At 33.6% G+C, this 15095-nt stretch overlaps 3 protein-coding genes across 4 annotated transcripts; 1 reads left to right on the top strand and 2 right to left on the bottom strand.

Moving 5' to 3' along the window:
• Window positions 1-319: 319 nt before the first annotated feature.
• On the bottom strand, window positions 320-2331 carry LOC146914543 (arginine--tRNA ligase, cytoplasmic-like). 2 transcript variants are annotated; one of them, XM_085722173.1, is made up of 5 exons: window positions 2188-2331; window positions 1536-1714; window positions 1248-1332; window positions 725-973; window positions 320-617 (listed from the first exon to the last, which is right to left on the bottom strand). In XM_085722173.1, exons 1-4 carry the CDS (start codon window positions 2188-2190, stop codon window positions 920-922), a joined length of 321 nt encoding a protein of 106 aa, XP_085578299.1. In that variant the 5' UTR covers window positions 2191-2331; the 3' UTR covers window positions 320-617; window positions 725-919. The 2 variants fall into 2 exon arrangements, with proteins under 2 accessions (XP_085578299.1, XP_085578300.1); XM_085722174.1 differs by having other exon boundaries at window positions 822-973.
• Window positions 2332-4609: 2278 nt separating this feature from the next.
• Window positions 4610-7583, top strand: LOC146914542 (uncharacterized). Its single transcript, XM_085717390.1, has 5 exons — window positions 4610-4766; window positions 4863-4946; window positions 5029-5085; window positions 5186-5314; window positions 7322-7583. Exons 1-5 carry the CDS (start codon window positions 4737-4739, stop codon window positions 7343-7345), a joined length of 324 nt encoding a protein of 107 aa, XP_085573516.1. The 5' UTR covers window positions 4610-4736; the 3' UTR covers window positions 7346-7583.
• Window positions 7584-9310: 1727 nt separating this feature from the next.
• LOC146914541 (receptor-like protein EIX2) lies at window positions 9311-13526 on the bottom strand. The gene is made up of 2 exons (XM_085717370.1): window positions 10073-13526; window positions 9311-9750 (listed from the first exon to the last, which is right to left on the bottom strand). The coding sequence occupies exon 1, from the start codon at window positions 13418-13420 to the stop codon at window positions 10091-10093; it is 3330 nt and encodes a 1109-aa protein (XP_085573496.1). The 5' UTR covers window positions 13421-13526; the 3' UTR covers window positions 9311-9750; window positions 10073-10090.
• Window positions 13527-15095: the final 1569 nt, after the last annotated feature.

The following is a 15095-nucleotide window of genomic DNA, read 5'->3' as shown; positions in this document are numbered from 1 at the left end:
AATTTTATGGCACACAGAAAATCCAAAATTCGACTAGTAACACCAACAAAAATAAGAGGAAACAAACATATAAAGTCGCCGCACAAATGGAGAGAGGTTCAAACACCGACCACAACATCCAATCAATTTAATATTTTGGTCGGTTGAACAACATCTGATCATAATATCTGATCGATTATAATATTTTGATCAGTTGAGCTAAGATTTATGAACCAACTTTCAGCATATTTTCGACTGAAATAAATTCTAAAAAAATTTGATACAGCTACTAAACGAAAACTTGAACAAATGATAAAAAAATGTGACAAATCATGGTAAATCATTTTGAATCCTTTGGTCTATTTTTATTGATTTCATAGCAAAATATAACTTCCACATTGACAAATTACGTCAAACTTATTGGAACTGCTACTGAATTTAGAAATAGTTATTCAATACATTCATCACCACCACCCTCTTTCAACTTGAAGAACATACAGTGTTGATTTCCACCACATGACAGCAATACTGCTTAAAAGTGCATACCAGAAATATTTTTTTCTTATTGCGACGCACTAATAACAAAGATCCGAGTCCAGCAGGGTGAAGACATATTCGAAACACTTTCATTCCTGAATCTGTACAAGCAGAAAAGGAAAATAGAATATGGAATGTTACCTTTCTGAAGACATATTGCGACCAATCATTAGTTGTATCTAGAAGAATATAGAATATGGAATGTTACCTTTCTGATGTCTAGACACTAAAACCTCACCAAAGGAAAATAAAATAGGCACAGTCATTCATAGATCTTGATCAAGCATAAACAACTTGTACATTACCACGTTCAAGAAGGGCAGTTTTACAGCGCCTTTTAGCTTCCTCAAGCAAATCAACCCAACGAACAACCTCACTGCTCCGACTCCTAAATCGTTTTCCGTCATTTTGGATAAGCGTTCTCATTCCGTGGAAGCCAACCTGCACGCCTAAAGGCCTGAAGGAAAATCAAAGGGGAACTCTGCCATTTTAACTCATTGAAATATTAGCAGTAGCACTAGTCGGTGATTATTCTCTTTCAAAAAAAAGCAAAGAAAATGAAACGACTGATCCAATAAAAGCACTTTAACAGATAATTATTATTTAAGGGTGATATCAGCAAAACCCATAGAAGTTGATAACAACTTATCAATCAAGTAAAAAAGATAGTGACAACAACAATATAATGTGGTAACCATAATATACCATGAAAATCATGACTTGAGATATACCTTAAATAGCATATCAAAGTGTTGCTGTTGCCCAATATCAGTAACATACACAATCCACTCGAGTTTTTCTTTATTTAGACGATACCTACATGGTTCAAATAGCTCAGATAAACAAACAGTTTATTTTCCTAAGTCAATATATTTCATGTTCTATTCTTAGATAATAATAGAAAAATAGAAATAGGCATAAAAAAAAAATTTGGCATATAATAATTAATAAATTTTTATTAATAACAAAGTTTGATCACTCAAAAATATGTAAAGAAAACCTGTAAGAAGAAAACTAACCAAAGTGATACGAGATCGGTTGAAAAATAGTTGTAGCCACCATCTCTTTTCACAGCAATAATTGGTATATTTACACCCTCAACATATATCACACGAGCACCATCACTATCTTCAACCAATCTTAATTTTTCCAGCTTCTCAATGACCCCGGGGATATATGGATTATAGAAGCTCTCTCCCTGTGGTCAAACATATCATTCAGTACGCCGTAAAAAAATTGTAAAAATCACTGATTGAAGTAAGAAACATCTGTAATTACTGCAACATAAATTTAGTGATGCATTAATCGCACATCATGACATTAATGATTGTCAGTAAAAAGCAATGTCCCTTCATCCACAATAATGATAATTTTCACTGCAAACGCTGTAGTGGAATTGTGTTTCAAACGAAATCCTTATTTTCATCTCATTTGAGAATGTAACTCCAACAAAAAAACAGTTAGAATCTAAGCCACGTGATAAATTTAAAAAGCAAAGCATCTGTCAGAATTTCTAACAAACCAAACTAATACCAAGCATGTATAGAATTCATAATAATCCGATAATGCATGGTACTAAAACAGTTCAGAAATTCCTCCTGGAAGGTACAAAACATAGACATCATGGATAAAATCCACAAATAATTAAAAACACAAAACTAGAACCCTTACCATTTCCTCCAATTGAACTCCAAGACGTTGATAGACCTTATCAAACTCAGCCCTACTAATATCACAAATTTGTTGCCATGCCTTGCGATACCTGGTATCCCCACTCTGAGATAAAAATTAATGCATACTACAAGTCAAAAACTGCCTCAAATGAGATGACGTTTTTAGTAGCTTCTCAAAAAATCATTTTTTTCATAATTGATTTTCTTTAAAAAGTGATCTTCATTCCGATAAACAAACACAAAGCAGCTTCCGCTTTTTTTCAAAAACTCTAAAAATTGAGTATCAAAATCACTTTATTTTACAATCCGTAACAACCAAGCTCTAAATTATTAAAACCACATTTTTTCATAATCCGTGACAAACGGACACTAAATCGAATTAATTAAATGATTCTAACTTGAATCTAGAATTTGTAACTTTTAGCTTTTTTTTTTTTTTTTTTGAGGGATGTAACTTTTAGCTTGTACAATCGATTTTTACACTCAAATTAATTATTCAACTCACTTTTACATGAATGCGCATCCAAACATAAATAACTTTATATTTTTCTTTTTAATGAGCTAAACGAACCTGAGACCTTGAGGAGGAGGATACTCCAAGGTCCCAAGCCAACATTACCCAGTCAATCCAAATAAGTTATATAAATAAATTTATTTTAGCCAAAATGAATTCACTCAAAATATATTCTTGTCACCGCAAAACCAAAGACACACTAAAAACACTATCTCTAAAAATCAATTAAGTATCAAAATCACTTTTCTATAATCCGTAACAAACAGTCTCTTAATCAGATTAATCGAATTAATGAAGTAATTAGTAGTAAATAAGTGAATTAATTGAATAATGAAGACTTACAATAGATAAGGTAGAAGGAGATAATTGAGTTTTAGAACTGAGTGAAGGTGATGAAGATTGTTGAGTTTTGGTAACAGATAAAGCAGTAAATCTTCGAGTTGCAACTTTCAGTAAATATGTCTACAAAATAATACTATATATATGTCTTTATTATTTAGTAAAAAAAAATTTGAAAATTATGTTATGCGAAAATATTTATACTCACTATATACTCTTTTTTTTAATGAAAAGAAAAAGGAGCATAGAAACTCTTACATAGTCACAGCCTCAAACTAAATTAATTTCGTTGTTACTGAAATCTTATCCACAGATATCTTATGGAGGATACAAGAAATGCAAAGAATCCCTCTAAGAAAAATGCAAGAATAACATGTGGGGAGGAAGCAAGTTTTTCTTTTCTTTTCTTGAGAAAGCAATATATAGATATAAATATTTTTTTTATCAATGTTTTAAAGTCAATTTTCTACATAAAAAATTGCTACTTATATAAATCCCTTTTTTTATGTAAGATAGTAAAAATATGATCGGTTGTTTAATTTTTATGCATCATTTTTTCTCTTAGCAACCATTGAATGTTACTTTTTAAAGAATTGACTTTATAATTTTTTTTATAGAATGAAATTTAGGGTGAGAGCAGGGTGGACCTGGTCTCACAAAATCAATGAGATTGTAGGTCTGCATCAATGGCGGAGCCAGAAGTAATTTTTTGAGGGGGTAATTTCTTTAGTGTAGATATATTATTTTTCACAATAATTATTTATAAAAAAATTGTAGGGATAATGGTACATACTATTTGATTTTACGTCAGGTACTCTGTTTCAGCATTTGCATTGTGCATTTTTTTATCGTATTTTTAGTTAAAATAATATATTTGAAAAGTTAAAATGGGAAAAACAAGAATTGAATTCAAGTCTCCCACTTGAATAGGGCACTCCTTTACCACCGGAGTTTGATATACATGTGATTAATTTACAATGATTGATTTATCTAATATAACATTTAGTTAAAAGTTAAAAAAAAAGGCTTAATTGAACCTTTGGTCCCTCAACTTATTTGTTGTTTTCAATTTGGTCTTATAACTCAAATTTGTTTCCGTTTAGTCCCTCATGTACACCTTCGTTAGTGAAGTTAGTCCTCACCGTTAGTTTTTTAATGTATAATATGTATGATGTGATTTTAACCACTTGACTGCAGGTCCATTGTATCTAATAGTGCACCATCACGACATATTTTTTTTTTTACTTTTCATCATCTTCCATCTTCTTCTTTCTCCTCAAGTCTTCATCATCTTCATTCTTCTTCTCCCTCTAAAAAATTCCAAAAACCTAAAAAACACAACAACAACAACAACGCGATCCACCGCCGCTGAAAAATCACAACAACACGAAATTCATAGATATCAATTTAAGTTTTATATATCCAACCCATCATAGGATAACAACAACAATCAATTTTTACATCCTTTAGTGTAAAAAGTAGGTCTACAACTAGAAACGGGGGTGCAAATAACTGCTCTTGAAAAATTAGGCCCAAAATGACTAAGCTCAAATCGAAAAAGCGATTCTTCTCCGTTTCTGAAACTTCTTCACACAAACGCAACAACACTAACTTCTTCTCTTCTTTTCCTTACAAACCACAGGAGGAGATCTCTCTCTCTGTATTCTTCACACTCTCAAAACAAACCCTAAAAGATGTCAACAAACAAGCACACCATTCTTATGGTACATCATTCTATTTGACGATTCTTTTACAAAACAATTTTATGAACCATTCATTTCACGATTCATTCACTTCATGATTTTTAAATGAAAATGCAGGAGTTGGACAAAGAAGTCAGGAGTAGCAGCCACTTGTACGAACCAAACCCCAATGTCATATCCATGTCTGAGAATGAGCTTATGGTATGGTATGGAGTATCATCATTTTTCCGATTCTTTTAACATAACACAACAATTTTAATTATTTTTTTAAATGAAAATGCAGAATTTTGAAAGTGATGCCTCGAGGAGCCCCTTTTCCGGACCAACCCCCGACCTTATGGTACATCATTTCACGATTCAACTATTCTATTAACATAACACAAAACAATTTTAATTTTAATTTTATTGCTTTTGATTTTGATTTTTAAATGAAAATGCAGGAGATGGAAAGAATTGCCATGCGTGACTTTGTTCGTGAGCATGGCGCTCATGTTCATCGATTACCAAAAGTTGTCACCAAACTCTTTTTGTCCAACTTGGATGAAACTGTTACCACGGAACGTATTCAGGTATTATTACTATCAGCAATGGTTAAGGCAGGGTGTACAATTGTTACAATTTATTGTTTATAATGAGTTTTGAGCATATCCCTCCTCTGTTTGTTTGTGTATTTCATATGCTGCTATATTTTTTTTCATAATAACGTGCACATGCATGCTATTGTATAATTTGTGACACCAGCGTGTAGTGTTTGTGTATCATATCTTTTCCCTTCATGTACATGCTAGCTTTACTTTTAAGTTTCTCTGCATTATTGGATGTTCATATGTCTATGTTCTGTTGTCTACACATATACTTTACTTGCTTGCTTCTGTTTGGTAAGTATATTTAATTCGTGTCGTTAGTAAATACTATTTCTGATGATGAAAACCACATGTCAACGGTGTTCCAACAAAGAGTTCCAGATTGTAGCTTTTGCTTGGAAAGTACTACTTAACCGTGTTCCAACAAAGGATAACCTTGCCTTACGGAATGTGCTACCTCCGGAAGAATCAACGTTATGCCCAATGTGTAATGGAGCGGAAGAATCAGCTATTCACCTTTTCTTGCATTGTAAGGTGTGGTATAATTTGATGGGGTGGTTAGAGAGTTTTTTTGTTATTCCTCCGAATCTTTTTGTCCTTTGGGAGTGTTGGAGTGGGAGGGCTTCAAATAAAAATCTTCGGAAAGGTCTCCGGTTGATTTGGCTTACAACTATATGGGTTTTGTGGAAAGCTAGGAATGATAAGATATTTAATGGGGTTAATCTTGTGGAGGAAATAAAGGTTTTATCTTGGAAATGGATGTTACATAGGATGAATTTTATGAGTGGTGTTGGGACCCCCAAAGTTGTCTCCGAAGGGCTAGTATGCGTATTTAGCTGGCTGGTCTTTTGTTTGGTGCGCTGCTGCTACTTCTGGTTTTGTTGCAGCTGGTCATGTTGTGTGGGTGAGCTCTCCAGCAATTCGGTTCTCTTTGTGTGCAGGGCCTTTTGATGTGCGGCTGCTGTTGTGTCCTTGGGTGGGTGGCTGTTTATGCATCCTTTTTTCTTTTGGTTTCTGATTGGTCTTTAATAGTGCTGCTGGCCGCTCTCTGTAGCGCTATTAGGTAGTGCTTGCTGGGCAGCTTTTTGGAGGTCTTTGCTTGTGTTTTTGGGAGGTGCTCGTTGTCTCCTTCAAAGTGTTTAGGCTGTTCTTTAGCAGGGTAGGCTGTTGGGTGTTGACGCAAGGGTATGCTTGTGGTTTTTCATGGGTATATTCCTGCGCCATCACTCTTTTGGTTTGTTCCAATTGTTTGGGGTGGTTTTTTAGGGGTTTTTGTTCGAGCCGATGTTGTTGTGGCAATCGATTTCCCCTTGTTTGTTTTTTTTCTCACCCGAGCTTATTAGTGCTTCTTGCACGGGCTTGTTGGCTAATAATATTTTGCCGTTTCAAAATAAAAAAAAAATATATGATTTATGAATCTTATTCTGGGTCTCAAACTGTTTTTTCTTTTATTTTCTCTTTTGAGGTAAATCAAAGAGTCATTATTGCCATTTGAAGGTATGACATGTACCCATAACCTGTATAACGGTTGATTATTTTTCATATTATATTGATTATCAAGCACGCAGATTTATGATGTTAATTGTTGTAATCATACGGCGTGCACGGCGACTATTTCTCCGCTGCCATCTTCCGATGAATGCGCCTCCACGCGCCACTTTTTCCCTTGTGCTTGAGCCCCACGCGTCGTCGCTAAATAAGCATGTAAGAGCGTGTGTCCAACTATCCGGCTAATGGTTTCCAGATCTAGGGACCTGTGGGTTATGGGCCACCATGCTTATATTAACATCTTCTTCTGACTAAAACCTTAATTGTCCATTGTATCATAGCTCTTCTTCTGTCACAAAAACCTTATTTTCGTCCAATATTTTCGTTCTATTCATGCACAAAACACTGAGTATTGTTTCCCATTTTTGCGATATGATTGGTTTATCAGTTTGATGCAGCTCTTTGTTTTCCATTTGCCCTCAAAATCCTCTCTTCTGGATGCAGGTCTTCATCTTTGAGACTCTCTAGATTTGACAACATTTGAAGCAGTCTCAATTTTGGAATATGAACTTCACAACATGTTCGTTTTGCGCTAACCTAAAGTCAAGTTTGGAATTGCAACTGTTACTGTCAGTTCAATTTTGAGGTCTTTTAGTCCAACCAATTTTGCGTACATGTATTTTTCTGTTGTAGATGGCTGTGAACTTTATTCAATTTTATTTTGGTTTTTAAGGTTATGATACTGTGGCAACTAAGTGAAAATAGAAAGAAAAAAAATTGTGATTGAAGACAAGAACACAAAAGAATGTGTAAAATTCGCAAGTATACATATTTTCGTTAGTAAAAGTATCAAATTAACATGGACTATATTCGAAGTATACATATTTTCGTTAGTACCTTCATTCTTCATTGAATCATCTCAGAAATTCTTTTATTCCTTCATTTCTGTTTCTATTCATGACCAAAACACTCTGAGCACTGTTTCCCTTTTTCATCAATAAATGGTTTGATGCAGTTCTATATTTTCCATTTGCTCTCAAAAGCCTCGCTTTTGGATGCAGTCTTCATGTTTGACAAATAAAGAAGAAAAAATTGTGGAGTAAGACATGAACACAGAATGATGTGTAAAACTCGCAAGCATACATATTTTTGTTTAGTAAAAATATGGAATCCACATGTACTGTATCAGTGAATACCAATTAACTATAAACTTGTTAAACTAAGAGCATTACTATTTAGCACGACTCAATGTAGTTAGAAACGAGGTTTAGGTTTAGCAGAATGAACTAAACTCTAATAATACAGTTAACAAAATTTGAGTCTAACATATATATATATATATATATATATATATATATATATATATATATATATATTAACATTTAGTGTCCGATAATTCTCAAATAATTCATGTAGTTGGGATTTGTAATAAACAAATTGTGTTACTCGCTAAGAAATGCTTCCATTTCTCCAATACTTTGACATGTTATGGAGTTTCAGTATTTTTGTTGTTTATAAAGGCTTCTACTACAAAGATTCACTTCCATCCTCCGGCAGGCAAAACTGTGTGACAAAGTCACTGTATACCATCTCGACGCATGCATCCAAACTTTATGTCACAAAAGGTATGAAAAAATACTTCCTCTGCACCACAATGACTTACCTTATTGACCAATTCAAACAGATTAAGAATAAAAGACAGAAAAATATTCTTACTAATAATTTTTGCTAAATTAAGAGCAAACTGACATGAAAGGGAATAGAAGACATCATATGGTTTTAACGTGCTTAGTTGCTACAACAGAGACCCAATTGCATTGTGTTTTTGATCGGCTGTAGTGGCCAAAGAGTGGCTGCTATGGTGAAACTGTTGTAAATCCGAATATGCCATCAACATACAAGAATCCCATGTGTTTTTTTGTCCGTTGATTTTTTGTCATTTAACCATAAAATTTGCTTAAATATTTAAAAGATCGATTTGAAGAGTATGTTCAAAAGAGCAATTAGCTAGCATATCTCATGTTTGAAACTATATGTCCCTTCCTCCCGGCCAACTCCGGATTACTAATTGCCCTAAGAACCGGAGGGTTAACACCAACAAAAAAATGTCACTCCCTTCTTTTAAAAATGTTAGCCTACTATGTAAGTCACTAGTTATGTAAGTACTTAATGTGGATGTAATATAGGGAAACACAAGGGATAGTCCTGACCAGAATCAAGACATTCTTCCTGTTCTTTCTGTCATTCCTGAGGTAAATCTATGTTACTGAACCATTTTGTCCAACATAGACAAGTTCTAAGTCATAAACAATTTGACATTTTCATATTCTTCATTACTTCTGATGCACGACTATATATGTAAATTTCAGCTCTCAGCAGCAATTACTTCAATGGCCAGCTAACTTGATCCGACAGTTAATATCCAGCGCTGCTGCGAGAACTATTAGGAGGGTATTTTTGTGAGGTGAATGCATGAGAAAAATGACACATGTATTTTCTACTTGTAGAATACTTCACCAATGTTTATTGCATAAATAAATTACAGAAAATACAAAAGGAATTGCAAGCTGCAGACTGAATTCAACAAGAGACTAATACATAAGAGATAAATGACATAACCATATATTACAAAGATACACCCCAACATCTCTCAAAAAACACAATTTGTCCAAATTACACAATCCAGACCTGTAAAATGGGTGTCTTTTGCAAGTCCGAATTTTGTAATCAAGGACAAATCAACTGTTTGGAGACATGTTGGAGATGAGGAGAAATCATCTTACTAAAGTTACAATGCAAATAATTCACAAAACATTCATAAAAGAGTTGAAACCATTCATCTTCCTAGATTACGACTTTGATAGTGCCCGAAATCCTTTTCAATCCTGCACACCTTTATCTGATCCATCACCAATGCACAATATTCTGCCACCCTATCAATTTAATTCTTAACCACGTTAGATTATAAAGTCTAAAATATAAATGATAAAAAAAGTTGAAACATGAAACACAAGGTTAGCCAATAAACTTTCAGAGAGATAACTATATATGGCTTTTAATGGAAATTAATATATATCCTTTAAACTCCTCCAAATTACTAAGAACATGTTCTAAGAAGTTGTAGAGACTAAAACTGAACAGTATTTTATTTGATTTTTAAAAAATATAAAAATAGATACTATAATGATATATTATGGCCACTATTTAATATTAAATGCAAGTAGATATTATCCATTAAAGTTAAAGAACTATTACAAATTAATCTTTGAGCCATCATCTGCATTTGACGTAAACATTATCCACTAAATTGTTCAAGAACTTGAAATAAGCATGTCGCCAAGAACGCTTGATTAGGATTGAACCAAATACTCCCCAAATGCCTATAATAAATCCAAATGTCAGGCTTATGTAAAATCCTCGATTGAGAAGCAAATCTTCATCGTCTTGAATTTTTCCATTTGGTTCATGTGGTGGCTCCCCTTCAACGCACAATTTTACAAGTGGTGCTCCACAAAGATCAAGATTATCTTCGTAACTTGAGGCATTGAAACTTTGTAGTTGTGTACTCGTTGGAATCTCTCCAGATAATTGATTATGTGACAAATCTAACACACCAAGCCGATCTATTTGGGAAAGACTAGAAGGAATTGAACCAAACAACTTATTTCGTGACAAATCAAGAGAGTCAAGTGATGTTAGCTTTCCTATATTTGAAGGAATTTTTCCTGTGAAGTTGTTTCTTGATAAATTCAATGAAACCAATTGAATCAAGTCTGCAATTTCAGGTGGAATCTCTTCTGAAAATTGATTGCTGGAGAGATCTATGACTTTGAGAAGAACCAATCCATTATTGTTGAACACATGTTCTACACCTTTCCATGTCAAGAATGCATTCAATTCATAGTCTAACAGAATATTGATAGATCCTTGGGTGATAACATAACGTTGATCGGCAAAACCTTGTGTTGAACCTTTTTGAGTCATTGCAGTGAAATTTTTAATGCATTTGGGAATCAGTCCGGATAGATTGTTCAACGAGACATCAAAGAGTTTAATGTTTTGTAGATAGCAAATTTCAAATGGTAACCTTCCAAAGAAGTTATTCCTTTGTAAGCTTAAAACTTGCAGCCTTTTCAATTTGCTTCCAATCCAATAAGGGATGAGTCCTTCTAATCTATTTTCTCTCAAATCAAGCATTACTAACATTGTGCAATTCATTAAGGAGAAAGGAATCTCCTCTGTTAAGCTATTGTTTCTCAATAGTAATGCCTGCAGTTCTACAAGTGATCCCATTGAAGTAGGAATCTTCCCTGAAAAATTGTTGTGGCTCAAATCTACATAAACTAATGACTTTAAATTGCTCCAACAGTCTGGAATTCGTCCAGAGAATTGATTATCTGAAATGTCAAAATGAGCTAACATTTCATCTATACCATTTGCACATAGGAATGGATGAGAATCTGAGAATTTATTTTTCGATAGGTCAATAAGTCCAGAACCTCGTAGAAATGGTGGAATGGGCCCTTCAAAATCATTTGATGAAAGAGATAAAAAAGAACAATGATTTTTTACTTTTAAATATGGAATTGATCCTTTGAGATTGTTGTTTGAAATGTTTATTGTTTCGCACAATTGAAATGATAGATTATCCCAAAACCACTCGGGAACGTTATCTGAAAGTCCAGCATTAGAAATATCAAGATATTGCAAGTACTTTTGAGTCTTAATCCACTTAGGAAATGTAGGTCCGAGTATGCAGGATCTCAATCTCATAGTGTCCAGTTGAAAAGGCGGGACCCAATTTTCGGTAAATCTCAATGCTAGTGAATTGTTTGACAAGTCCAAATCCTTTAACATTGACATACCAGAAAAATGAAATTCGGATATCACACCATTCATGGAGTTTGACCTCATCCATAGTGACCTTAGCTTAGCTGGAAATCGAATATCATCAAATATCTTCCCGTTTAGGCTATTTTTAGAAATATCAAATATTTCCAAAAACGAGAATATTGAGAGATCAGGTAGTGTGCCAATGATTTGATTACTGCTTAGATCTAATTGTTGAAGTGAGTATCTAGCACATTTAGATAATTGATGGATTAATACTTGAAGCTCACCACTAAAACTATTATTGAACAAGTTCAATGATTTCAACTTACATGCATTCATCCAAAATGATTTTGGAATCCTCCCTTCCAAAGAGTTTGATGCAATGGATAAACTCTCCAACTGAAATGGCAAGCTACTACCTTTAGGAATCTTTCCACTCAATTGATTATCATTAAGATTCAATGTTTTCAATGATGTGAATGCAGAAAGGTCGGGTAGTGTTCCGGTGATTCCACTACCACTGAGATCTAACACTTGAAGTGAGTTTCTAACACAATCACTAGACAAAATTTGAATAATTGTTTGAAGATCTTCTGTGAAATTGTTTGCAAACAGCTTTAAAGAACGTAAGGTGCATATATTCATGAAGGATTTAAACTGCCCACCCTTCAATCTATTAACTGACAGGTCAAGTACCGCAAGAGACTTCATCACTATGCCAAAGTCACTTGATGGAGGAGCCTCCAAGGGGTTGCCAGAAAGATCAAGCTCAACAAGATTGGAACTTATGTTTGACACCCACTCAAATATCAAAGATGACGTAAAGTAGTTCAAAGAAAGATCAAGGATAGAAAGAGAATTGGAAAAGTTGAACTTGGATTGACTCAATGAATGGATAAAATGATCAGAAAGGTCACAATTTCTTAAACTTAGTTCTCTTAGTTTTGGTAACTTACCAACCATTTGAAACCAACTATTAAATTTATCAAGATTAGATATTGACATCAGATGAAGATGGGTTAAAGAAGTAAGATTAGACAACCACTGACCTCCACTGTGATCTGTGAGGCCAATTGTCAGAGCACTATCATCATCCCTTCTTCCAAGATAAAGCTCTTGTAGATTCGTAAGCTTTCCAAGTTGATATGGAATACTTCCTTCCAAGTCATTGTAGCTGAGATCAAGAAATTGCAAGTTGGAGAGATCTCCAAGTTGATGAGGAATCAAACCATCTAGATAATTCCACGTAAGGTTCAAGTATTTCAAATGTGAAAGAGACCCAAACTGAATAGGAATTTGTCCTCCAAAACCACAAAATGAAAGATCAAGGTGTCTTAGGTTTCTTAAAGATCCAAAGAAACCTGGGAGAATACTCTTTCTAAAATTATTGTTGCTGAAGTTCAAATATTGTAATTGTTGCAACTCCATCAGTGACTTGTGGATATCACCTCTGATATAGTAATTATAATCATCATCATCAATATCATGACGATAATTACCATGAAGGTCGAGCATAAGTACATGACCAGTGACATTGCTGCAACCAATTCCCTTCCATTGGCAGCAATCTTCTGTCCTCCAAGATGACAACATGTTGTCATACACATCAGTAAGGCCATCCTTGAATTGAAGGAGTGACTGCCTCTCACTTTCTATACACCTAACAACCTCTTTTGAACAAACAAGGTCCGCATGCAACACCAAATACATGAGAAATATGATTTGAATCAATTTAAAACAAAATGGATTCATCATTGACATTGTGGTCATGACAAGTTTCTGTATGTAATTTTATTGATTGTTGTGTGTTCTTACATTGCCAATAGCTGAATTTATAATATATTGTAGCCAAGAAGCCACAGAGAAAAACACGAAAAGGGCAAAGATAAAGTAGACGACTTTAGAGTCAATATTATAAAACATTCCTTTTTCTTTAAGGTTTATTATGTTCTACCAGCGTCACTTTATTTTTTTTTTATTATGCTAATGCATTTAAAGTATGAACAATATAGCTATTCATGTTTGTGACTTTCAATTTGATATAAATTACATTTATCTTTTTCAATTACGCAAATGTAATATGAATTAACATATATCTAGATTTCAACCACGATCCTTTAACATCTCCTACTCCTTTAACCTCCTTTAAGTCAAACTTGTTATGCGTTCAGGAAGACATTAGAAAAGATTTTTTTTATCGGTTAAAAATTAAAGTAAGGTATCCGAGGTTCGAACCAGAACCTTCTCTCCGGTCTTATTTATAAAAAAAAAATTTCAAAAAAAAATTTGGTCTTATTTATAAGAAAAAGTCATAACTTTTAAGGTACATTTATTGTTTAAAAGACTTTTCTAACCATCATTTAATGTTGATCTTTTCAACATTAGTGGGTATATCTAATACTTCACAAATTTTTATGTGGGCATATTTGTAAAAACATTAAAAAAATTGCAACAACTAATAATTGTTTTGGTTTTTATGATATGCAATTTCTCTAACAACTGAACTAATACTCGTGGATACAACTTTAAAAAGCCTTTTTATTTTTATGTATGTGAAAAAGAAGCTGCAAAAGCATAATCAGTGAGATGTCAATTTAGTCGGCACCTAAACATGCGCGTGGACCTTTTGTCAAAGAGTTTTCACCAAGTAAAATATTTTTGTACTTAATTGACTTCCCAACATGTTTTTTCTGGGATTTTACCTATAGTTAATTTTTTGGAATTGCATTTGTTGTACTCTCGTGTCCAATTTTGAGGTCTTTTAGTCCAATTGTTTTTGCATGCATGTATTCTTCTGTTGGGTTATGATAATGAGGCAAGTAAGTGAAAAATAGAGAGAAAAAAAAAAAATTAGGATGAAGACAAGAACATAAATGACGTGTAAAGTTCTCATGTGTAACATATTGTCGTTTGAGTAGTATAAGCATCATCATGGACTATATATTTTTTGTACATAAATGATGTGTAAAGTTCTCAGTGTAAATGTATTCTTTATGGACTCTGGACAGTGATTCACGGCAGTCATCATTTCCCAGTCACTGCAGTCAAATAAACAACCACCATTAGATTTATCTGATGTTGTGCTTTCTTCCATGTGTCCTCTATTTTTTTTGTCCTCTTCAATGAAAAAATCCCTTTGTTCTGATTCCCACCTCACTTGTTCGAATTGGGTCAACTTGCTTGTACTCAAAACTAACATTTTTCAATCAATTATTCCTCATCTTACATCGAACCCAAACCATTGAGAATTCTTACATTTACGTCACCTAAATCATTTATAGTTCTTCGGTATTTGCATTACTGACTGACATAAAAAATGGGTTCACCTTCCTTTTACTCAAAATCTCAATAAGCACTTATCTAATTACCATTTCAAGACTGGATTTACAAGAACTTGGATTGAGTTACGCACAAAAGGGTGAACACATTAACTTAACATAAAAAT

The sequence above is a fragment of the Medicago sativa genome, chromosome 6, assembly GCF_051527215.1.
Source record: "Medicago sativa cultivar Bolivia chromosome 6, Bolivia_mono, whole genome shotgun sequence".
Classification (NCBI taxonomy): Eukaryota; Viridiplantae; Streptophyta; class Magnoliopsida; order Fabales; family Fabaceae; genus Medicago; species Medicago sativa.
Note: the sequence above shows the minus strand (reverse complement) of the source record. Positions and strands in the feature narration are given on the sequence as shown.

What these genes read in the sequence shown, in the direction of transcription:
- LOC146914543 (XM_085722173.1), bottom strand. An exon ending in ACCGATCTCGTATCACTTTG is followed by an intron (nt 1,333 to 1,535) that starts GTTAGTTTTCTT and finishes TGAACCATGTAG; the next exon opens with GTATCGTCTAAATAAAGAAA. An exon ending in ACTTTGATATGCTATTTAAG is followed by an intron (nt 974 to 1,247) that starts GTATATCTCAAG and finishes ATTTTCCTTCAG; the next exon opens with GCCTTTAGGCGTGCAGGTTG.
- LOC146914542 (XM_085717390.1), top strand. Translation starts at nt 4,737, where the DNA reads ATGTCAACAAACAAGCACACCATTCTTATG. An exon ending in TGTCTGAGAATGAGCTTATG is followed by an intron (nt 4,947 to 5,028) that starts GTATGGTATGGA and finishes ATGAAAATGCAG; the next exon opens with AATTTTGAAAGTGATGCCTC. An exon ending in TTACCACGGAACGTATTCAG is followed by an intron (nt 5,315 to 7,321) that starts GTATTATTACTA and finishes TTCTGGATGCAG; the next exon opens with GTCTTCATCTTTGAGACTCT.
- LOC146914541 (XM_085717370.1), bottom strand. Translation starts at nt 13,420, where the DNA reads ATGACCACAATGTCAATGATGAATCCATTTTGTTTTAAATTGATTCAA.